This window comes from Mytilus galloprovincialis, chromosome 3 (assembly GCF_965363235.1).
Source record: "Mytilus galloprovincialis chromosome 3, xbMytGall1.hap1.1, whole genome shotgun sequence".
Taxonomy (NCBI): domain Eukaryota; kingdom Metazoa; phylum Mollusca; class Bivalvia; order Mytilida; family Mytilidae; genus Mytilus; species Mytilus galloprovincialis.
Window position 1 is genome coordinate 52,691,838 of NC_134840.1, and position 27,291 is coordinate 52,719,128.

The 27,291-nt window shown below is 31.5% G+C and overlaps 1 protein-coding gene across 1 annotated transcript in view; it reads right to left on the bottom strand.

The window, feature by feature from the left end:
* Window positions 1-27,291, bottom strand: part of LOC143068280 (neurexin 1-like) — a 79,688-nt gene that overhangs the window by 37,749 nt on the left and 14,648 nt on the right. Inside the window, exons 4-7 of the mRNA XM_076242201.1 lie at window positions 14,437-14,592; window positions 13,006-13,166; window positions 9,828-9,854; window positions 5,341-5,493 (exon numbers count right to left, since the gene is read on the bottom strand). Coding sequence (XP_076098316.1) covers window positions 5,341-5,493; window positions 9,828-9,854; window positions 13,006-13,166; window positions 14,437-14,592 — 497 coding nt within the window. The remainder of the gene's footprint in view (window positions 1-5,340; window positions 5,494-9,827; window positions 9,855-13,005; window positions 13,167-14,436; window positions 14,593-27,291) is intronic.

Genomic DNA, 27,291 nt, shown 5'->3' on the forward strand with positions numbered 1-27,291 from the left:
GTTTGCCCTAATAAATTGTTTCATAAGCACCCATTTACCCATAAACACATGCAATACATATTTTTTTTTTTAGATATAATTTGTTGAAGCTATCACAGCTTAAACCATATTGGTCTGCTGTTTTAGTTATCTTCTGTCCACTGAATGGAAGTAGAAGTGGAATTAAAAGAGCATAAGTTTTCTAAAACTAATTACCTTATCAAAAAACTAGAGGCTCTAAAGAGCCTGTGTCGCTCACCTTCGTCTATTTGAATATTAAACAAAGGGCACAGATAGATTCATGACAAAATTGTGTTTTGGTGATGGTGATGTGTTTATACATCTTACTTTACTGAACATTCTTGCTGCTTACAATTATCTCTATCTATAATGAACTTGACCCAGTAGTTTCAGTGGAAAATGTTAGTAAAAATTTACAAATTTTATGAAAATTGTTAAAAATTGACTATAAAGGAAAAAAAAATAATTCCTTAGGGGGTCAATTGACCATTTTGGTCATGTTGACTTATTTTTAGCTCTTACTTTGCTGTACATTGTTGCTGTTTACAGTTTATCTCTATCTATAATGATATTCAAAATAATAACAAAAAACTAAAATTTTCTTAAAATTACTAATTTAGGGGCAGCAACCTATCAACGGGTTGTCCGATTCATCTGAAAATTTCAGGGCAGATAGATCTTGACCTGATAAACAATTTAACTACTGTCAGATTTGATCTAAATGCTTTGGTTTTTGAGTTATAAGCCAAAAACTGCAATTTAACCCTATGTTCTATTTTTAGCCGTGGCGGCCATCTTGGTTAAATAGCCCGGTCACCAGACACATTTTAAAAAACTAGATATCCCAAAGATGATTGTGGCCAAGTTTGGATTAATTTGGCCCAGTTGTTTCAGAGGAGAAGATTTTTGTAAAAGATTACTAAAATTTACGAAAAATGGTTAAAAATTGACTATAAAGGGCAATAACTCCTAAAGGGGTCAACTGACCATTTCGGTCATGTTGACTTATTTATAAATCTTACTTTGCTGAACATTATTGCTCTTTACAGTTTATCTCTATCTATAATAATATTCAAGATAATAACCAAAAACAGTAAAATTTCCTTAAAATTACCAATTCAGGGGCAGCAACCTATCAACGGGTTGTCCGATTCATCTTGACCTGATAAACAATTTTACCCCATGTCAGATTTGCTCTAAATGCTTTGGTTTTTGAGTTATAAGCCAAAAACTGCATTTTACCCCTATGTTCTATTTTTAGCCATGGTGGCCATCTTGGTTGGTTAGCCGGGTCACGCCACACATTTTTTAAACTAGATACCCCAATGATGATTGTGGCCAAGTTTAGTTTAATTTGGTCCAGTAGTTTCAGAGAAGAAGATTTTTGTAAAAGTTAACGACGACGGACGACGACGATGGACGCTGGACGCCAAGTGATGAGAAAAGCTCACTTGGCCCTTTGGGCCAGGTGAGTTAAAAAGCACTTTAACAATTTTTTGTCCACAATATAGTAGCAAACACATTGACTTCATATGAACATGAATTGTTTTACATTGATCATTTCAGTGCCAGTTTACAGCTAACTATGCAGTATCAGTTTTACCCACTGTTGAAGGCTGTACATTGACCTATACTTATAAACTTCTTTTGTCATTTTGTCTCTGGGGGAGTGTTGTCTCAATTGGCATTCATACCATATCTTCTCATTTTTACGCATTAAACATTTAAAAGAAGTCTACTCTGGCAGACATTTTGTAAACAACACTTTTAATGTACTTTGATCAGGTAATTTACCCTCTTAGAAACATCTGATACTTTTCAAAAACAACATTCTTTTTAATCATTTAATGCCAATAAGGATATTCATTAAATATTATTTATTAATTGATTTGTATGTGTTTCAGTGTGTAAATGATCTGTTTTACAATATCAACAAAAACAAGCTTTGTTCAAAATCAATGACCAAAATATGAAGCATTTTACCTAATCAACCAAAGCAACATATGATCAACATAAAAACTTATTTCAACAGGAAGAGTGGACGGTAGACCCTCTAATTTGTACATAATGTGTAACCTCACAAGATAAAATATAGAGTACCAAGTTAGTATCATGCAAGTAAACACTGCTTGAACATATGAAATAATAATGTAAATTATAAATTCAAAGGGTTTTTCATGCCTGTGAAGTAAGTCCCATGTATTCATTAGTTCATTATGTTCATTTATCTGAAGGTTTTTTGCATGTAATGATTTCCAATGTGCCATGATATTTGATTAGAACTTTTTGAAGATCCGTCTTGCATTAATTGTTTTCTACGGGGAAAATATTCCCTTGGGACATGTCTTTTCTTATTACTATTCCTAATGTTGTACATGATTCTCTGTGAAATAAATAGTTTAAAAACAAATGAAAGAATGCTTCATTTACAAATTTCAAGGGCAGTATTCTCATTATAAACTTAAATGCAAATGGCTCTACGCCCACAGGAATAAACAGCATTCCTAAATGTTTGTCATGATGACAAAATCATGGGACATGGCTTAAAAAATTATGATAAAAGGCATTATTTTAAAAATGATTTATTTTTGAAGAGAATTTTTCTTTTATATCTAATTTGAAAAGTACATGATGTAATTCATTTAATACACATTACTTTCTTACAAAACTCATAACCTTTTTCTTCTTTTGAAGAGTAAAATTTTTTAATTTTCATATTTCAAAATAATTAGAATAACATGCTGTTTAATTGGAAGCTGTGGTTTCATTTCATCTTGATTAAAAAATGCAGTCAGTCAATAGAATAATTTCTAATGTTTTAATAATGACTAACATTCACAGATAAAATCAAAAATCCACAAGCAAAATAAAATTTCAAACAGAAGTAAATACCCAGCTAAGGATTCAATCACCTTTAAAATACAATTTTCAGATAAAACACCTGATGCTCACTTGTCTAGATGCCTATTTTGTCTGCCTGTGTGGTTGTGGTTCTAAGTTAATTCATAAAAGTGCAAACAAACATGGGAACTTTAAAAATAGATGCAGAACATAAAAAATTCAAATCCAGTATAATGAAGCGAAGACAGTTCTGAGAAGTGCAAAGTACACAGGTACTATAGATTACATTTACTATTCTGCAGAATAACAAGCTTTAACAAGCTTTCCTTGTGGGAATTAGTAACATTCTGATCTTTGTGTCTCTGATCTAGTATTATTCTCCTCATAACTCAAGAGGTGAATTTTTTTAATGTCATTATTTCTTCCTTCAACTTGTTTTTTTACCTTTTAGGGAGAAATCATAAGGTCAAAACCTAATGACATGGAGCAAAAAGCAAGTTATCATTTTAAAATTAAGAGTTTCCCAATCATTAGGATAATAAACCTTAAATTTAAGGCATGTTGGAATTTAACAATCACAGTTCACAAAAAGATACACTGAAAATCTAAATTAGTCAATTTGACCAATTTAATTAGTCATTTTGACTGTCCTCTAGATGACAATGCACTTTAATCATTTTGACTATGCTCTTAGTCGTTTGACTAGATGGTTAGTCACATTTGACTGAGTGGGTGGTCATTATGACTATGTTAGGAAGTCAAAATGACTATACATGTCATACTCGTAATGACGAATTGGATTGTGCAACTGACTATGCACATTTGTCAGTTTGACAATTGAACGCAGTCCATATGACTGATTGAAATAGTCGGAAGTGACCATGTTGGTTAGTCAACATGATTACTGTGAATAGTCACGACTGTTGGACTGTAATTTTAATTTGTGTTGTGTTTTTTGTTCTACCATTTAATTTGTGTGCGTTTCATTCCGTTTCGTTCTGTTATGGTTCATTTCTTATGTTATTCTACTTTTTGTTGTTTCTCTTCCATAGGATTGACAAATACATCTGGAATATAATATCATTAAAAATACCACAGCAGCAATACTAACAATGACAATAGTATAGGACCACAAAGTGCTCAATGTTCAAAACCTTCCTATATCTTAAGTTTCCATGTGTAACCATTACTCACTGACATATATTAAAGTCAAAAAATCAAATAAAGAATTTTTTTTTATTATAAACTCATTGTTAATTTGAAGTGTATATTTCAAATAATTTGTCGGTATCAACTCTGCATGTGTCAGTGTGGTATTCTCTATGGTAAAAAATCTCTCAGCTGTGTTCATACAAATAGCAATGTCTTCATTTGCTGAAAAATATAATTGTATCATTTTAGAAGCTAAAATATAACAATAAACAAGTATATCAGTCATGTTAAAAGTTTAAAGAAAAAACAAATTTTAAAATCTTTGATCTAGTGATTTAATCACTCATGTTATACCATTAATTTGTAATATAAGCACCGGGATCTTGACAGCCACCCATCCTATATCACAACATTGTAACATTGTAGTGTAAGCACCAGGATCTTGACAGCCACCCATCTTATACCACAACATTTTAATGTCAGCACCAGAATCTTGACAGCCACCCATCTTATACCACAACATTGTAATGTAAGAACCGGTATCTTGCCAGCCACCCATCTTATACCACAACATTGTAATGTAAGCACCGGGATCTTGCCAGCCACCCATCTTATACCACAACATTGTGATATAAGCACCGGGATCTTGACAGCCACCCATCTTATAACAAAACATTGTAATATAAGCACCAGGATCTTGACAGCCACCCATCCTATATCACAGCTTTGTAATGTAAGCACCAGGATCTTGACAGCCACCCTGAGTTTTAATTCATTGTTGTGAATGTCGATTGCAGTGTTTATTTTTAACAGTTTTTGCTCAGGTGAAAAAAAGATATCGCTAAATACTCTTTTCAATCGACAATACGTTGTATGTGTATCAAAATTGATATCCCGTATACATATCCCCCTTTTTTATTGTCGTTACGTCAACATGTGCCGATATTACTTTCATTTATACACTTCTTTTTCTTAAATTCAATTTTTGTAAGTTAGAATTTAAACAAATATACATCATACTTACTTTAAACAATTGGTTTATTTGACAAAATAACAGTTTCCGTGCCTTCTGGTTTGTTTACATCTACACAATCTATGGAACAAAGGGAACGCGAAAGAGTACGCGTGAAAACCGATACTCTACACCACGTGGTGCTGTGACCACTAACATAGTCAATTGACCATGCAGGTAGTCATAATGACTTGATGGGTAGTCATATATGCTTTTGACTACCTTTCGGCTGATATTTGACTAACTGAATAGTCATCGTGACTAATTTAGATTTTCAGTGTATGAACTAGAAAATCTACACTTTTTAACTGCCTCTTATGACAAATTAACTCTACCTTTTTTAGACATCCTTTAAAATTGTGAGTAGGCCTGTTTTTGTAAAGTGGACTAGGACCTCCACCAACATACAATGTAATGATATGTAACATGACATATGACCCTAAAGTAGTCCCGTCTAGTCTATGTGAACCATCCACCTCTACATGGATCTGAAATAGAAATCAAAACTTTATGACATAATTAAATCTTTCCATCTTGCATACTGACAGTTCTTTTGTAAATGGAATATCATTTACTTTATAGTTTACTTCTTCTAAAAGTTATTCAGACTGCTGTTTTTTAAGGAAAAAATGTATTATCTCTAGGCTTTGCAAAAGTTTGAATACAAACCTAAAAGAAATTTAAACTTTTAAATTTGTGGTTTATTTTTACCCATGATATCAATGAAACTTGGTACCCAACAAATATATAATTATGAATCAACCATATCTTTTATTTTATCGCAACACTCATGTGTGTTTTGTCTTAAGTTATGCTCCAAAGATTGCGAGCCTTCTTAAGCTGGGTCTACCGTTAATACTTTATGCTCTTATTCATCTTAATAAAAAAGTGAAAATCTTATGTTGACTGTCCAGTTTTAAACAATGAGCAACAGCCCACATTGTATGAATAGGCATACCTTTCTCCACAAGGTAAAATAGAGAAATAAAGATTATTTGTATCACTTTATTTCTTCTAAACATACTATAACATAAAAGTAGTAACAATTGAAACATCAAATTGAAGCTTTATCTCCTAGTTCCACAGAATACAAATTATTTTAATGCTTTAGTTTTGTAAAGGTAAACGTTGGTAGAAAACTGTGCAGAAGTGTAAAACATATACTTATTACTGTACTTATTATTAAGAATTTAATGCCAGGGATTTTCTGGTCAAGGAAAGTAGTTGTTGTTCTGATTCATATTAGATCCAGTATACAGCATCAATGGCTCACTGCATAACAATCTTTTTTAACAACACCTTTTTAGTTTTAACTGAAAATTTTAGTAATTAGAATTGATGTGTTTGAAAATTTGTTACCAGCTCTGAAAGCTCCAATTGATGTATAAGTCTGTAAATCTCCTAAATTTAAAACGTGTCAAACATCTCTATTCCCCTGTAAAAAGTTCTATTTTCATAGGATTAAATGTGGCGATATCACAGCTTTGAACAGGACAAAGTATACTTTCCTAATTGATTTTTGTACATCTGACAGATAAAGACAATGCTAGAAGGAAATAGAGAAAATGATCTTTTAAATCAATTAAATAATTGTCAGACATAGATAAATTACTGTTTGTTTTCCCCAATGGTACTGTTCAAATACTATATAACTCATCAATCTTAATGCTGAAAAATGAAAGACCTGTTTTCCTTTTCTTGATAGTCATCATTGTAAAACATATATATATATCAGTACAAGCTAATGCTTTCTTTTTAAATATACCATTACATGTATCATCATAATTACTTAGCTGGACTATGGTTTTGAGTGTATACCCATATCACTTGTTTTATAGCTATTCAATATTTATATGTAAGTGTTCTAGTATATTAAGAATTTAAGGCAGAGAACACAGGCGTGTCAACATGGGTTCTTGTTAGAGAAGCAACAAATTGATCATGTTTCTAGATAAAAAGTTAAATAATTGAATAGATTAATGATTTCAGTATTTTGGCGCTGGAAAGGCTTTTTTTCGGATGTAAATGATATCTTTATTAATTATTCTAAGGAAACAAAATGCATAGGCTAAGTCTATAAGAGCATACAGAAGCAAAAATAAATCCCCAGGAAAACGTGTAAAGGAATTTGAATACTAGTGTTTGTTTTCAAACTGGGACTTTTAAACTATTAAATTAGTATAATAATACCAGTTTCAAATGAAGAATGTACACTGCCAAATTGTTACCTTAAAGTTCTTAGATATCAATAAAGAACGGCAATAATTTTATAATGCTCAAGGTGGATGTTTAGCATCAAGGGACCCTTATGCTATAATTTTATATTGCTCAAGGTGGATGTTTAGCATCAAGGGACCCTTATGCTATAATTTTATAATGCTCAAGGTGGATGTTTAGCATCAAGGAACCCTTATGCTATAATTTTATATTGCTCAAGGTGGATGTTTAGCATCAAGGGAACCTTATGCTATAATTTTATAATGCTCAAGGTGGATGTTTAGCATCAAGGGACCCTTATGCTATAATTTTATATTGCTCAAGGTGGATGTTTAGCATCAAGGGAACCTTATGCTATAATTTTATATTGCTCAAGGTGGATGTTTAGCATCAAGGGAACCTTATGCTATAATTTTATATTGCTCAAGGTGGATGTTTAGCATCAAGGGACCCTTATGCTATAATTTTATATTGCTCAAGGTGGATGTTTAGCATCAAGGGAACCTAATGCTATAATTTTATATTGCTCAAGGTGGATGTTTAGCATCAAGGGAACCTTATGCTATAATTTTATACTGCTCAAGGTGGATGTTTAGCATCAAGGGAACCTTATGCTATAATTTTATACTGCTCAAGGTGGATGTTTAGCATCAAGGGAACCTTATGCTATAATTTTATATTGCTCAAGGTGGATGTTTAGCATCAAGGGACCCTTATGCTATAATTTTATAATGCTCAAGGTGGATATTTCGCATCAAGGGACCCTTATGCTATAATTTTATAAAGCTCAAGGTGGATGTTTAGCATCAAGGGACCCTTATGCTATAATTTTACACTAAGTAAGGGTAATGAGTACTTTGAGGAAAGGTACCCTTAACAATAGTCCTATCAGATATCTCATAGAGAATACAGAGTCAGAAGGAACAAACATTTCCACAATATTTCTGACAAAACAACTAACATGCAATGGTTGCTAATCACTGCTATTAACTATGCAAGGCTATGTATCTCAATTAGCATACACTTGTTTGGATCAATGAGAGTAAAACAGGAAAGAAACACACTTTGATTAAATAATTCAAAGCCATGTACATTAAGACAATGCCCTTAATCAAGATAGATGACTGACATGAGAATTCTTTAAAAAATAAATGAACCTTAGATTTTTTTTACCATCCTTGATTTTGCATGATGTAATTAAGTCAACTAAAATCTTTTTTTTTGTTTTCTTCCTTAAGTGTAAGTAAAAACTAATCAAATTAACCCATAGCTGTACGATATACCAGGAGTGTTTCTGATCATAACCTGAACAAATGAGGCTAATTATAATGTCTATTTTATCTGAATTCAACCTTCAACTATGGGCACAGCATCAGAATAAGTTTCCTGTTGAGATTTGAAATTACTGACTTTTGCTTCATTACATCTTCTTTTTTCCACACAAGGAGTAAATAATGGGATTCAATTTCAGCCTGACCGAAAATACTGTTGAAGTGTATAGTGACAAGTATAGGTGCCAACACTAATGGATAAAACAATTAAATCTAAAAGCAACTACGAGAAATAACCATCCTGCGTGAAAAACATTGTATAGGCCAACATTCATCTGATATTTTAATGCTAAATGTTCATTATATTTCTAAATGCTGTTTTGGTGTTGTTTTTGTATAACACAATACTATCTGTAAAATTTAAGATTCATATTCTGTTTGGTATACATGTAAAGTATATATACAGTGTAACCTGTCTAATCTGACACCTGAGTATTCCAACATCCTGCTTTAACAGACACATTTTCCTGGTCCCAATCCTTGCAGAAAAAACCCTAAGTATTCCAACACCCTGCTTAATCTGAAAAAAATTTCTGGTCCCCCAGTGTGTAGGAAAACACAGGTTATACTGTATATATTATGTATGAAGATATTAGTACTCGTTATACTGTTTGTAAGACAAAATTTGTTCAGATAAGCCATAATTGAACTTTTTTTTTTGTGTTCACAAATGTTTCAAAATTACATAGCGCTCTCCATACTTTTGTTAGATGGAGGTTTATAACTAACTCAATAACACAATGGATTTATCTAACCATTTATAAACAGAAAATAAGCAAAGACAAAAATGAACACAGAGGTCAATTTAGTTTGTGACAAACTTCAATTAACAACTAGACTATAATTTTAGAGAATACAATAAAATGGAAAAAAGAATAATAATTGGATTCATAACATAATTACTTGTCCAAAAATTATGATCACAGACTAATTAAAACTTCACTTAGGTTATATAGATTTTCTCTTGTTTATCCCCATTCAACTGACTTTTAACTCAGTTTTCATCTAATTATATATATGTTCAATAAAATTACAGCCTTTTTTCTGCTAATTAGTAGTTCTGTAAATGGTATGATCACAACCCTACAACTCAATTCATTGATTCTGAGAACAAAAACTCATCTTTCTGTCACAGTAATACAAAAATCTTTGCTGTTTTCTACTGTTTGATTTGACAATCACATATAATACAATTTAATTAGCTAATGACCATGCAGGGTTACACACAAACATAAGACAAAGCGTGCAGTGTTGTGGGGGACATGCTTACTTACTACTGCTTTAGCATTCCCTGTAGTGAGCTGACGGCAAAAAAGTAAAAAACTCAAACATGATGCAACTATACAATACTACTGTGGTTTCAAATTAAATATGTGCAATATTTAGCAATTGCAATAAGAGGTGCCCATAATTTGAACATGCAAGCAATATTTAGGATAAAAAAACTGCTAGAGTCACTTATCACATCTACATTCAAATCTAAATTTCCATATTTTTTTAGTTATTTTGTTTACACATTTTTTATTCAACTTTATTTTTCTCTAGAATTTTATATATGAAATATAAGTACACAACTCATTAACATCCTTAGAACAATCCTAGCATTAATGTTTAGTGTTATAATTATTGGATTTTATTAATGGGGACCAATCCTTTAATAAAAGTTCAGGGTAAAATGTAAAATATTAAGACAGATTATTTTCATCTATGATGGTGTTAATAATTAAATTCAAATTCTATAGTTTCTCAAATATTTCACTTTTACATCAGTGATATATATTTCACTGTCAAGTCTCATTAAAAATGTATATAGTGAGTTCCAGGGCTTCACACCAACTAGTTTCCTTGTATATATCAGTCACATAAATCTACAATGGATAAATATTTAAAAGCAACATATCTCAAAAAGATAAGGTACCATAAGTCAGCATGAATATCACAATGGTATTATAAAAATTTGATTGGTACTTTTTACTGACAGTTTACCGTATCAGCTGGTATGTCCAATGACACATTGTGACCTGTCGGTTAGTATTTCTCTCAACTTAATGCATGTATTGCAGTAAATATAATGAGGGGGATTCGAACCTTTATCGGGACTTCGGGATTGGGTGTTTTTAAGCTCGGGATTTTGGGATTGGTCCTTTCGGTACCTGGGAATTCTTTTTTCGAATTTCTGGAAGGCGGGATTTAAATTTCTTTAAATTCTGGACCTCAGGATTTCATGTTTTTAAGTCTCGGATTTTGGGACCAGGACCCCTCCTATCCCCCCTCTATAATGAATCTTGTCCTTCATAAAATTTTGTTACCCCCCTCTATAATGAATCTTGTCCTTCATAAAATTTTGTTACCCCCCTCTATAATGAATCTTGTCCTTCATAAAATTTTGTTACTAGTAAGCATTCAACACTAAGTCATCCCATTAATAATTAAGAGTGTTTATTGTATCATTTTAATTTCACAATTTTACAGACCAATTTAATCTTCCCTGGCCTCTTTTTCCATTTTTCTTGTCTGTGATTCTGATCTTATTTTAAACTAACAAAGATCAAATAGACCCATAGACCAAAAAACATAATGTCGCTTGGTGGGCATAATAATAATTACATCAGATTATTGTTTGCAATTATATCTTAAATTGCGAAATAGTAAAAAATAAACCTCTTACAAAAATTTGCCACTTTACATCTTTGCTACTGTTACTATAGTGTGATATATTGATTAAAAATAGGTGTAAGTATTACATTATATAATCTATTAAATTAAATATAAAAAATAATAATTAATAAAGCTTGTAGATAAAAATATTTCACAGTGCTGATTCCAAATGACCAATGTTTATCCCTAACAGAAATGAACGAACAAAAATTAAAAGATTTTTTCCCACTGATAGTACAAAAATTGGATAACATTTCGATCAACAAATAGATCATATAAAATATCAATTCACTTCACTGCAATCATAAAGCATATCTGCAACGAATATGCCAATATTTTTCACTTTTTATGTTGATTTTCTTCTAAAGGATATTAATTTTCTCTGACAGAATTTAGAGAGAATTAATTTCCTGCAGACAAATATAATAACTTTTGGGGTCTTGCACTTATAAAGTAGATACAGTCCAATTAAAAAAACGTGTAGATTTCTGATAGTAGACTGTATAATTGACAAAGTTATCATAACGTCCCAAGTCCATTAGATTTATTTCTCTTTATTAATTTACTTATGAAATCTAAAGGTGATAATATATATTCTGTCAGTTGCATCAGTGAGTCTCATTTCTCTCATTTGGTCATTCCCATAGAGGGATGCAATCCACCATTTAGCAACTTCAATAAATGTTGAAAGTATTGCCTAAATAATTCATAGTTGCTAGTAATTTGTATGAGACAAATTGATCAACCATCGTACAACAATATATATTTCCAGTTTGTACTGAAGGAGCAAAAAGACAAGGTATAATAACTGCTTACAGAACATAAAAATTTTGTGTTTTAAAATTGGACTCATCAAACAGGTTGAAAACTGGTTACGTTTCTGGCAAATTTTTGAAATTCAATTATTCAGGTAATGAATTGATAGAAGAAACTTTTTTTTCTATTGTAAATTACTAAATGTAAAATTTGATGAGCATAATGGCAATACTCGGAACATTTCTATTTTGAAACATTTTCAAAATTTGCTATTTAACATTAAACTTTATGGGAAGCTTACTTAGTGGAGTGCCTCCTATAAAAGACTAAAACTTAAAAAGTCTGAAAACTGTCTCTTCAGTACTGTCATTTCTTCTATACAGGAAATCTGTCAGTTAATGACACAATATAACAATCATTATAATATATGCATATTACTTTTCTTTTAGAATGCTTGTTACAGTACCTCCGGAGGAAATCAATGCAGTCATTGACATGGAACTTTATGCTTCAATAGCATGTGGAATATAAGTTTAGCAAAATTCTTGTAATGGGCACTTCAATTGATCTTTTAAATTACTTGCATCACATTTTAAGTTTACTTTTGAGAGTTTTATCATTGCAAGAAATGGTCGGCAGAGTTTAATTCTTTCAAAGAACAGTCAAGACCTTTAATTTTGTCATAGAACTTTCAATTTCAATTATTGTACTCAGACTCAGAAATCAACCAATCAAAATTCAGGATTTGGTATTTCAAGCAAAAGTTTTATACTATGAGTACTGAGTAAAGTGTTAATAACCAAGAGCTCTACAGCTAAAAGGTATCCATCAAGTCTTTTAAACAATTTACCTCATGCACTAAACATTATATGAGAAAGAGGAAAACATAACTAAAGCTACAGTGTGTAATTCTGTTTAGCAATTTTTTATTACAAAAGATTTGTACTACTGGTATACTTGGAATCAGCACTATGAATACTTAAAGTGTAGTAATAAAATGTGCATCTTAAGAATAAAGTGTACTCCTTTTTTTGTTACCTCTCTTGATTTTCTTTTCACCACTAGATGGTGCCACTGGTTATCATCAAATCTGTAGCCATTTGCTGGTAAAAGTTCTTCCCATGGGCCAGATCCTAAGTTGACTCGAACAAACACACCTCCATTTCTTAGAGTGATGATGATATGGTCTGTCATATCACCTAAACAAATGACAATAAAAATTTGCTTATTTTAATGCAATCAACAAAGTTGTAAACTGTATTACACAAGTAAAAACAATCTTTGGTAACATCCATTTTTAACAATACCCAAAGCTTTCATACCAATTAAAAGAGAGTACATGTTGAAATGCCAAGCTTGCTAAATTGTTATTAATAAAAGTAATTGAGATCAAGGTCTCTACGTATTGGAAAAACTTTATACATATATGTACCATAATACATCTGTATACAAAATATGGAATATCAAGCTCCTCTACAATCTAAAAGTACTACCTTCATAAAATAAGTTATCACTGTCAACACTGCAAGATTTGCAAAGTTATGTCATGCATTTTGCCACAACCATCTTAGATGAAACAATGTAACACAAAATGAGACAATACTGGCATTTTGGCAATTTCCCTGAACAGGAAGAACTTTGAAAGTCTAAAGCAGATATAAAAGTCAAAATTAAAATATATTATAACTGATATCTGATTGACTAATGTTATATTAAAGTCTTAATAATGCAATTTGATAGATTTATAGAGATTTGTGAATTTGGAATTCAAGGTGGCAAAACATCCTATTCACCTTCACAAAGTCTTCCAGAGACATCAATGATAAGGGGGTAATACAATATAACATTAAGACTCTTTAAAAACTAATTCATATCTGTACTTTAAGTTTAATATGCATTTAGAAAATTGTATTGGACATGCAGATTTGAAGAAAAAAAACTTTAACTGATACAGTGAGTATTTATTGGAAGAAAATAGTTTCAGAGCAATAAATCTGAGTGATATCTTTCAAAGTTAATTAACGTCAAACAATATAACAATAAATGACATATTTTATAAAGGTTTCCATTAACTTAATTACTCAGCATTTTAACAGATAGTATTTCACAGAGAAGTATCTCTTATAAAATCAAGATTCAAATAAAATCAACATGCAAATTATAAAACAATATAAAATACTATATTTTTTATTGACATTAATGCTTTGAGGAAGATTTATGTATATTGAAAATTGTTTCCAATTAATTCATGACAAATAATTTATAGAAACCTGGTTAAAAATCAATAAAACAGAACTAGCTTTATAATTTGAGCTGTATCTATTTTGTTCAATATAAGTAGGCTCTTTGTACTGCAGCGAACCTGATCAGACGTTATCAAACCAAAACAGGGGATTAACACCGTAGAGAAAATCCTCCACATTGTCGTTGATTAATCTAACCTATTAGTATGCATATAAAGCTTCTTACCTATAAAAAACAGTAATCCATCAGGTTGCTGAGTACGGAAATAAAGATCAATCTCGTCTTCGTTACTCTGTAGACCATCATCAGTGTTGTTATCCTTCACAAAATTATACATGAGATACTGGGTTCCAAGCAATGTTACTTCTGTGGGAGTTTTTTCTACAAAAAAACATTAAAAAATTAACTGTTTTCATCGAACACTTGTTAAGATATATGTTATAAATTTTTGATAAAAAGCAAAAACCATATGTGCATTTTTCCACCAAATTCATTTCAAAGCTAAATCAATTCTTGATTCTTAGAATTTTTAATAAAAAATATGTTGGCTGGATACAGGTCTCATACATATCCTTGCTAGTGTATGAATATGTAATTGGGTAAGGAACTACTTCTACGGTATATTACAGTTTAGCCAAAACAGGTAGCTATATCTGAGAGTTTCCAAGGCAGGCATCACTTCAACACCAATCATTATTATAACTGTCATGAAAGTCAACAGCGCATTTTTTTTAAATTTGCAACTTATCTCCCTCCATCTGTGTGATTCAGTTGAGTTTTTCTTTGATGTCTAATACTGTGGATTCATCAATATTCATTGGATACCAATTTTCGTGGATTTTGTGGATACAGGAGAACCAGGAATTTAAATGTTCAATGAATTACAAATTTTCTAAAGGAATGTATGTAGACTTTGCCAAAACTACGAATATTCACAAATATGCAAGTTTTCCTCCAACCATGAAAATTGGTACCAAAGAAAATAGATAAATCCACAGCATCCACAATGATGCTTATCAATTTTTTACCAAATTAAGTTAACTTGATTAGTGACTTTAAATGTTTGGGATATATTACTTTGCATCGTTTCCACCTGTTGTGATAATATATCTGACATTTGTCAACTTCAGTACAAATGTAAAGTGAAAGTCAATCCTGGAATATCTGAGTCACACTGACCTACATTTCCTGCTTCAACTGGTTAATCACTAATGTATTTCAATCCATATGTCAGACATACAATGTGCTAGTAAACGTCACTCTTATATTGTAATATAAAGTTTCATTGCATAATTACATACATTTATCCTGCAATTGGGTGTCCTACTATACAGATACAGCCCTACAGATATCGCTATGCTGTATCTGTATACTATACAGATATCGCTTTAAAGCTCCGCCCACTGCCGGACTGAGTATTGTTTGAACCTGTGTGACCTCAAAATGTGTATTCCAGTTGTATTCCAATGACGATGACAATTGTCGATTTCAAAACTTGAATGTGTATGATTATGTTACAAAATCAACCATGTCAATTTCAGCATGCATGTTTAGTGAATGTCAAGTCTGAAGCATAGGACAACTCACATACACTTCTGTTTCAAATTTGACAATGTTTTGTTATTTGGTTTTACTGTTGAAATTAGTTGTTATGTTAAAATATATAATTATTCACCTTGAGCAATGTATTATTGTTGACCATTCGAGATTCTTTTTTGCGAACCCGTCTTCAGCGTAATGTGTGATTTTGATATTACTATGCGGGCCTCAAGGGATTACAAATCAAATATAAATGCTTAATATGTTAGTTTTTTTGTCTTTCAAAACACAAACACTATACAAAACTAATTGCAGGATAAAGACAATAACTGTTTAGTGTCTTTAAATATCAGCTGTATTTGTACTCGGCTCAAAACAGGTGTAGTAGCTCGCTAAAAGCTTGCATACACCTTGTTTCTTAGCCTAGTACAAATACAGCTGATATTTAAAGACACTAAACAGTTATTGTCTATATTCATTTGTGTTTGAGTACATTTGGATATGTTTTCAATTAGGAGAGCATCGACTACCTTTAGCAGTTGATACCTTTAGTATTATATCACTGAAATATTGCATATATCAATGCTACAATCTCCTTATTAAATCTGTCTATATTCTGGAACATTTTTATGACAAAGTCACTTATTGAGTCCAATAAGTGTATAAAAGCAAAATATGGTTCGTTTTTAAGATATTTATGAAATTGTGTATGCATTAAAATTTGAAGATAAAAAAGAAAAAATTTCCACTTCTAGGGATACAATCAATTAAAAAGTTGTGATATATATATCTATAAATGTACAGAAAAAGTTATATAAAAATATAATTCTAATGCAATTTGTATGTAACAATTATTTTCATTGGCTAAAAGTTGCCGTCAAATCCACAGTTGACCAGGCGTAACTAAGGATGGACCCGCCATTTTGAATTGTTGAATCAACAAATGTTCGATTACTACTATATAATCGAAAATAAAACAACACCTACCTCGAATTCGCCTATTTAATGTTATTTTATCCGAATTTGAAGCGTACAGGTAACGTAATAACCTCCAGTTTGTAAGTTTTCATTTGTATGACGTCAGGTTTACCCATGACGTCTTGGCGCCACAATCATTCATGAAGTTTCGCGGATTTTTTTATTTGTCAAATTTAGACATTTTTTCCAATTTTTATCATATTATTTCTTTTTGAAATGCATTAGAATCGGAATAACAGTACTGTAGTTGAAGAGTTGCCACCGTCAATTTTGATTTGACGGTCGCAAATCTCCGTTTTATTGTCTCCGCTACGCGTCGCCAGTAAAACTGCATTTGCAACCGTCAAATCTACAATTGACGGTGGCAACTCTTCAACTACAGTACTGTTATTCCTTAATTTTTCTCCAGTATTGAGTGGTAGTTTCTTGTAAAATGCTTTGATATTAAAATAGTGTCCCCAGCTCCATATATCAGTAGAATTCAAGTTAAGACCCCGTTTACACTGGCAACGAAATTGAATCAATCTTTTTTTTAATCGATCTTAAAAAGAATAGTTCGCGTTTACATTGTACAAGCAAGATCGATCGAGATCTATCTTATTTAATCCAGTGCATTTACACTTCAACATAAAAAGAACCGGTCTGACCTTTATTTTCCTATCTAAATATAACAAACATATGAATAAAGATCGGTCGAGATGGATCTAAGCGTTTACACAAAAATGATCGATTCAAATAAGATCGATCTTTTTAAAACCCCCTCTAGAGTTAGACTTTTTAAGTCCGATTGAAGATCGATCTTAGCAGTTTACACTGGACCAAAGACCGATCTTAAAAAGATTGATTTTTTTGTCAGTGTAAACAGGGTCTAAGTCTTGAGTTGTAGAGTAAGCATAAATAGGACAAAAGCAGAATATCCTGACAGAGTCACACTGCAACATTGTAATCTTCATGTTATTCTTCTTCACTCATACCATCAAATGAAATTGATGTAGACAGTGCAGCCTAACTCATGATCCCTATTATCATTAAAACGAAATGTTTACACCAATAACAGATCATTTCTAAACAAAATTACAAGGAAGAAATTTTCTAAAACAAAATAATTCTTTTATGGTACTTAAACAGTTAAAGATTTTTGTTAGAAACTCTTTATTGATTTTATCTTTGGAAATTCAAACCCTGCATGTATCTTTTTTTTTTCAACATTCAGATGTTGCCTTTACTAGTACTAAATGTTTAGTTTTCATAAAAAATATAGATGCCTAAAGAAATAGAACCTTAATAGGTTGCTTTTCAATATCAATCTGCAATATTATTTTCATACACTTTTTCCATAAATTATATCATGTTTAAATTCCTACAGTAAAATAATATTGCAATCAATAAATTCCAAGGTTTTAATTTCATTGACTTACAGATAAATATTTTGTTTCAATCATCAAGTTCACATTTCATTGAAAAAAACAACCGATTTGTTTTGACTTGTGTTGATAACTGCAAAATTTGAGAGGCCATAGTCAAAAGAAATTTTCTAAACATGTAGTTCCATGTAAGGAGAGAGAAGTACGCCCCTATTTTCTAAATGTCACTAGGTCAATACCTGAACTTTAATATCATTTTTTTCAATTTTCTAAATTTTGACGATTTGTTATAAAGCATTATTAAATACCATCTTCCACAACTATTACTTCATAAATAGCATATATACAATAAAATTCTTTACTTCTAATTTAAAATGTCTTTATGTGAAAGCTTATCCCAATGACATTTAAAACTGAATGTCAAACTTACTACTACATTTTTCCATTTAGCATTAGAATCTTGTAATTTATAAAATGTATTGATTTTACATGAAAAAATAATGAAACCTATATAGTCCAAATTACAGTTAATCACCCATCATCTTCAATCAAACAATTTTCAATAAGCAGAAAATTTTGATTGAATATCTATTGTCGTGTATGCAAAGTGCAAACAGTCTTGCCTGGTGAGCTAACTTTTCCTTGCATAAAAGGTGATTAAATAACAAGTTGGCTCTGTTGATTTAATACCAATATTGGGGTTTGGAATTAATTTCTATTCAAACTATGATTTGTCAGCCTCATCAACTCCTTTTCAATACTATGAAATTGACTGGCTGAGTTTTATTGGAATTTACTATAATGACATTCACTCCTTAAATAAACTCTACGGAGATGATTTTTTTTCTAAATTGAAGTTTGATATTTTTTACATATTCTACATTAAAGTCCACTGCTTTGTTAAACAGGGGAGAATAATTGTAATGTAAATTTACTTGACCAAAAGAGTTGAATTATTTGTCAGACTTTGTTGTTAGCCATAAAACTAACTATATTGTCTTTTTTGGGGGATGGTAAGAATTAATGGGCTTTTATCATGCCAAAATCAAAGCAACTTCTCATTTTGAGTAAATCTAAAAAGAAAATGATTTTTTTTCTGGTTTCATTATGTGGTTGATGAGTTGCTGTGTTAATGAAATATTAATGTAGACTTAGCTTGCAGGCACTATCCAAAATCTAGATCAGCAAAGTAAGGCCTTTTAATTTTGAAGTAATCATAATAAAGGTACGTATAATTCCTGATATTGCTGCAAGGACTCTGAGATCAGTTATTTAAAGCTTGATTGAGTAAATAACTATTGAATGGCCTGTCAGGTCAGATTTAAAAATCTTTTAAAATTACATGCAAACTAAGCAAGAAATATTGGTTTTACAACATTCTTCAGTCTAACTGATTTGGAATTGTTCATCTAAAAACAAAATTTTTCAATTGACAACTTATATTGTTTGTCAATAAAGCTCAGCTTTTAATTCATTAGGACTGAGTTCTGACATGACTTAATGCTAGTATGACCAAATGGGTATAGATAATCCAGGTTTTTACACACTTAAATGTCGTAAAATATCAGCCACCAGCCAATATGTAAAGCTTTTTGGTGTGTGAACAAAGAAAAACCTTTGCAGTGTGTTGAACAGCTGATATTTAATGATATCTATAGGTTGCACTTTGTAAATACAGCTGTTTCTCAAACCACGCCTCTTTTGGGGAGATGTATAATATTCATAGATAATTTGATTTCTTAACATAATGGTTCCCACTCACTTCCCAGATATGATCTCTATGTTTCATCTCATAGAGACATAACTTGGGACTGCTACCAGTATAAAAACATATTATTGGGATGAAAAATGTAAAGGATTGGGTAGTACATAATTTTAGTATAAGTTTAAATTCTAACATTCTGCAAGTTTTGTATATCTAAAATCGATTTTTACATATATCCCTATTGGTAAATCAATTTTTCCTAAATTAAGTTAAGAGGGGAAGGGGGGGTGGGGGGGGGGGAGGGTCAGTGAAAAAACTATGTGAATTAAGTTTTTTATCCTACATTGAACTTTTGATGTCGTCCCTAAAAGTGTCACAGTTTTAGCCTCGACGGCAGTTCCTATGAGAAATTGCATTGTCTATATTTACAGAAATGCAACCTATTCATAGGAAACCTGATGATCTGTTTATTCTTTTATTCCTGGTCTTTTCCCCCACCTTTGGACAGTTAAGCAAGCTTGATCAAGTCTTTTCATACATTGTGACATTTCTAATAAAGCATGCTCACTTAATAGGCTCACATTTATATACCACACATTACCTGAAATCAAATTAACACTCTAGGTGGTTACAAATATCACCTGGAATGAATTAAGTACATGTATATGGATCTAGAATGCTAAAAAATGTCAAGGCCCGGTCGAGTAGTGTACAAGTCAGCAGCCAAAATTATTATTTGATATGGAAGGTACATGAAAATGAAGGGATTGAGTTTAATCCTGTTTTTTTTTTACAGTCTGAATATCAAGACAGAGATATCAAAATTATCTCTGTACATGTACATAGATTTCTGTGTCTGATGACATAGCATCTGATCATGATTTAACTCCAAGAGTTGAAAAATTAATAAGCCAGACTGATGGACAACCTTATTCTCAGTGGTCCTTTTGAGGGTGGTTAGTAGTTTTATAATAATCATTTGTATATTGTAATAGAAAGTCGAGTACTATCCAACCCCCTTCACAGACAGTGTGTATTGATGGATTCCAGTAACTAATCTGACAATATATTGATGATTAATGTCATTAAATAGACAATACCTCTTAGTTCTTCTATATTATTTTGACATCATCTACTTTGTCCAGTAGAAAGTCAATTCTAACTTTTAGTCTTAACAATCTTGGCTTGAGATAACTTGATGAAAAATGCCCAATTATAGACAACAGTTCCATGCAATAAAGGATTGAGAGCATTAAGATCAGACAAGGCATAACTATAACTATATATGACTGGTTTGACGTCCCATTATACTTCCCATGACAATGGCTCTTAAAAGGATTTACACAATGCATCATAATATACAAATATCTAAATAGCATGCTTTACATCTGACTGCTCAACAACCTTATACATAAAAATACGGGAGGACTTGTCTGTATATATCCGTTCTGTATGACATTTGACACATTGCCTGATCAATAACATAAATCTTACAATACAAAATGGTCCAGACAATAAATATACTTTCTTTGTGGTCATGAGATTGTAGAATAAATGTTTGGTAAGACAAATTCTCCTCCAGAACCATTTATTTTTGTCAATTAATTCTATTAAAACCTGCTGACTTGTCAATAATCTATTTGATTTGCCACCAAAAATGGCAACATAGAGAGTTTAGTTGTAGATCTCCTGCCCACTGAAACTATAGGAATGAGAATGAGTATTAGATTACATGATCTATTGATCCAGAGCAGAATGATTCTAATGAAAAATCGTCAGTCAGATAATGGAATCGGTGAAAATGTTGCAAAACAAATTTATTTATTTCCACAGACTGTGATTCGGTTTCAGTTTCTGATAATAAAATGTCATTATAGTATATAAAAGCCAAAAAAATTAATTTTAATATCAAAATTTTAAATTTACAGTCAAGACTCAAGAAGGATATGTAGATATGTATACAGTGTATATAATTCATCTAACTATCATATAGTAAAGTGAAAAAAATATATACTCCTAAGTTTTAAATTTACAGCAGCATGTATACAGTGTATAAATTCATCTAACTATCATCACAAAAGTATTTTGTCTGTCATCTGATTCTGGATTATTACATAATTATCTTTAAATCTTATGAATGAAATACTTTGAGAGAGATAAAAACTTGAGGATAAAAAAAATGGATACAAATCAATCTGAAAAGTAAACCGCCTTTTCTATCATTGAAATTTCATGCATGTGTAAATATGTTTACTCATTATTTCAGCAACCAATTACAGAATAACATTATTTGTTAGCCACCCACTGATTCCAGGACAGAACCGATTTAAACTGATATAAATAAATGATCTATATCTGTGTCTTCATCGCCATACTATAGAATGGCAGAACTCATTTCTCATCACACCACCAGTGACAAACCCATATTTTCTGCACAGTGAACTGAAAAATAACAATTCCTAGAGTCCTGTCAATCCATAAAAAGAACAGTATCGATTTCATCTACAAATGATCACAAACAATCTCCAACCTGGCCACTCTTTTTGTTCATTCACATCAATTGATCGCTGAGGAATAATAAACTACTACATCTATAGTTTTACTTCTAATTGTAATGTTTAAAGCTATAAAACTTAATGCTCCTGTGTAGGAAAACAATATCGTGGAGTTGCGGGACACTAATGATTATGTCATGACATGTAAGGACAATACACGTCATTAATTATAACATCAAGGACCTGTATATCTCACTAGTCCTGTGTAGGAGAACAATATCGTAGAGTCGTGGGACAGTAATGATTATGGCATGACATGTAAGGACATTACACGTCATTAATTATAACATCAAGGACCTGTATATCTTATTAGTCCTTTGTAGGAGAACAATATCGTGGAGTCACAGGACAGTAATGATTATGTCATGGCATGTAAGGACATTACACGTCATTAATTATAACATCAAGGACCTGTATATCTTACTAGTCCTGTGTAGGAGAACAATATCGTAGAGTCGTGGGACAGTAATGATTATGGCATGACATGTAAGGACAATACACGTCATTAATTATAACAGCAAGGACCTGTATATCTTACTAGTTCTATGTAGGAGAACAATATCATAGAGTCCTGGCCTCCTGGGACAGTAATGATTATGCCATGACATGTAAGGACATTACACGTCATTAATTATAACAGCAAGGACCTGTATATCTTACTAGTTCTATGTAGGAGAACAATATCATAGAGTTCTGGCCCCCAGGGACACTAATGATTATGTCATGACATGTAAGGACAATACACGTCATTAATTATAACATCAAGGACCTGTATATCTCACTAGTCCTGTGCAGCAGAACAATATCATTGAGTCGTGGGACACTAATGATTATGACATGACATGTAAGGACAATACACGTCATTAATTATAACAGCAAGGACCTGTATATCTCACTAGTCCTGTGTAGGAGAACAATATCATAGAGTCCTGGCCTCCTGGGACAGTAATGATTATGTCATGACATGTAAGGACATGACACTTCATTAATTATAACATCAAGGTCCTGTATATCTTATTAGTCCTTTGTAGGAGAACAATATCGTGGAGTCACAGGACAGTAATGATTATGTCATGGCATGTAAGGACAATACACGTCATAAATTATAACATCAAGGACCTGTATATCTCACTAGTCCTGTGTAGGAGAACAATATCATAGAGTTCTGGCCTCCTGGGACAGTAATGATTATGTCATGACATGTAAGGACATGACACTTCATTAATTATAACATCAAGGACCTGAATATCTTACTAGTCCTGTGTAGGAGAACAATATTGTAGAGTTGTGGGACAGTAATGATTATGTCATGGCATGCAAGGACATTATGTAACAGTAAATTTAGTCCGGTAGTAAAATCTGTCCGCCAGACTTTTTTCTCTAGGAAAACAAGTCCATGATCATTATTTTACTAGGAATGTAAGTCCCAGGACAATTTTTCCTCGGAAAATAAGTCCATAGGTAGTAAAATATGTCTGGCACATATTTTCCTAGGAAAAGTTGTCCTAATATGTTATACTAGTATTTTTTTATTATATTATAACAATTATTGAAAATTAAAACAGAATCATATTTTTAGTTAAGATTTGAAAGTTTCACTATTTTTTCCCATTTAGAATAAAGAAAAGTGACTTTGTAACCTAGGAATGTTAATGACATGGACACGATGTCCTAGGAAAATAAGTCTAGGGACATATTTTATTAAAATATAATACACACCTCTATAACTGAATATTGAAACATAACATTTATATTGATATTTTAAAATAAAGGGCATGGACGATTTTACCTTAGGAATGTTATTGACATGGACACGATTTCCTAAGAAAATAAGTCTGAGGACATATTCATATACAACTGTAAAACTGAATATTGAAACATGAAATTTTTATTAATCTTTTGAAAAAAAGGTCTGACATTTTACCTAGGCAGTAGCAATATTATTGACATGGACATGATTTCCTAGGAAAATTAGTCCAGGGACATTCATGGCATTAAATTTTTAATGCCCGAGCTCTTGATCCGAACAATATTTTAAATCATCAAAATTGCATTTCCATGTAAATAATTTGTTTCATTAAAACGTTCCTTTTAAAATACAGGACATGGACGATTTTACCTAGGAATATTAATGACATGGACAAAATTTCCTAGGAAAATTAGGCTGGGAACATAAACTTTATTAAAAGAATTGATACACAACTCTATATAACAATATCAAAATATAACATTTTTTTAACATTACAAAATAAAGGGCATGGACGATTTTACCTAGGAATATTAATGACATGGACATAATTCCCTAGGAAAATTAGTCTGGGGACATACATTTTATTAAAAATATAAACAAACAACTCTTATAAGTTTCCATTGTTTAAACTTAAATGATTTGATTCATTAATATTTTTCCTATAAAGAGGACATGGACGTTTTTACCTAGGAATATTAATGACATGGACTACAACTCCTAGGAAAATTAGTCTGGGGACATAAATTACTAACATCGGACAAAAAATACTAGTAAATTTTGTAACCATGGACTTTTTCTACTAGTTATATGTGTCCACCCAGACATATTTTACCAGGACAAATTTATCTCTTACAATTACACGTTATTCATCAAGGACCTGTATATCTTACTAGTCCTGAGTAGGAGAACAATATGGTGGAGGCAAGGGGACAGTAATGACTATGTCATGACATGTAAGGACATTACACATCATTAATCACATCATCATGAACTTGTAAAACTTTTATCAACTAGGCACAGAATTGGTACAGAATCGGCAATCTAATAATCGTAGGCTTGTAGATGTTAAGCCTTAGATTATAAATGGTTAAGCCAGTGATCACAGGGGACAAATATAAACTATTCTGATACAAGTTCTATTTCATTACATCTACTCTGTAGGTCCCTTGATTATATTTATCAAAATCAATGGATTATCTACAAAACAAAATTCTTGATAAAATTTCTTGTAATCATGTGTAAGTGAAAAACCAATTTCAAAATTCATTACTACATTATTTTCAAACCTACTGAGATTTTCTAAATGAAATCCCACAGAAAAAAGCAAAAATAAATATTCTCCCAAAATAACATCAGTAATCCAGTTCAAAAACACAACAAGAGTACTGTGTTATAATACAGTCATTACTTAGTCTGTGATATACTCAATTTTTATTAAAGAAACATTTCTAAGCAATTATAATGTGAACACATTTTCGGAAATGCACCAAAATGTTGTTGAAACCACAAAGTGCAAAAATAAATCTATGAATACGGTGAATTTTAGCAAGTATTGAAGGACTTTTCTTGGAGCAAAATAAAATCAGAGGAAAATGGCTCATTGAGAGTCAATGTTAAATCTTACCATATTTGTGGACCCAGAATCTTTTTCAGAAATTGAACTTTAAAGATTTCTATATTTTTATTTTTTAACTTTTTTTCTGAAATTTTCTAATCAAACAGTGGACTCTTTAACAAACTTACATAAAGTAAAACATTTGGTACAATAATTTCCTCCAGATCTTTGTCTATCAGACATATACATATATGTATGTGATCTATTTCTAATCAAAACAAGTTTAAGAGTTCAATTTGAAGCAGAAAACGAGATTTCATAAATGGTTTCTGACAACAAAGCCTGAATGCTACTTGACAGGGATAGAAACTGTCTAGTTTGTGATTCAATAAACCATAGTCTGATACAGATTAATCTAACAATCAAATCCATTACAACAAATAGTAATAATAGTTCTGGACACTTTACCCTATCTTATATCATATAAATATTGCTTAGGACAGAGACTCAGAGACAGATTGAAATTTAACTTGCTAACCATAGAGGAAAGTAACTCATATCACAATGCATGAAAAGTTATTTTTGAAACATTTACATTCATTTCTTTTTTGAAAAAAATGCTTATGGGAGCAGTTATTTCACAACTCTAATGAGGATGAAGTGCTTTCTTGTAGTGAAGTTAAAAAAAAAAAAAATACTTAAGAAGGCCTGTTAGAAAAAGTCTGTTAGCAAGTAACTATTTTAAAGTTTTAATCTTAATGTTTATTAAAATAACTTTAGAATGTGTCCATGGGACACAGATGATGCCCACTCTTGCATATAGCATTATAAAAATTTAATTTCAAGCCACAAACTGTATTAAAAGAACCCTCAAAGAAACACCATATTTAAACTTGATCTGAGTTTTGTGGTAATATGCATTGTGTAATTAATAGTTATCCCACTCGGACTTGGTGTGTCAGTGTAAGATCATCCCGATGGCCGGAGCCCAGAGGGTGATCTAACACTGACACACCAAGTCCGAGTGGGATAACTATTTTACATCCCAGCTGTTTTAGATTAGACGAAAAAACCATTTACAATTCATAAAATCTAGTTTAGAACGCCACACGACCATTATAATATACTTTATACATTATTATATGATTTATACCCTTTTTGACCCCCGAACACGATGAGTAGATATCAAACAATGTCAACTCACCCCACTGGCCAATCAGCCCAACCTAAATCGCCACTTTATGAAAAAAATCGCCCCACTCTTGTTACCGACTTGCCCCACTTTTGAAAAAGTGTAAAATCAAACTGAACAATCACTGACAACTCTCTTATTAACGAAAAGGGTTTAAACCTCACTGAACAAAGGTCTGTCAACTTGCCCCTCTTATAAAAATATCTTGCTTCCTTTAAGTATGTTAAATTACTGATAGTTCGTATCCAGTTGTCCTGGTGTAGTTGTTGTGTTGTGGCTTGATATGCTAAAGGTCTTGAGTTCCAATCCCAGCATATACACTGCATTTTTCTATGTGAATTTTGATAGATAGTCTTTTCCGTATAATTGTATATTTAATTACAAGTTTTATAGTGGATTTGACATTCCCACCAAAATGTTACAGAACAAAGGAAAGCATGCA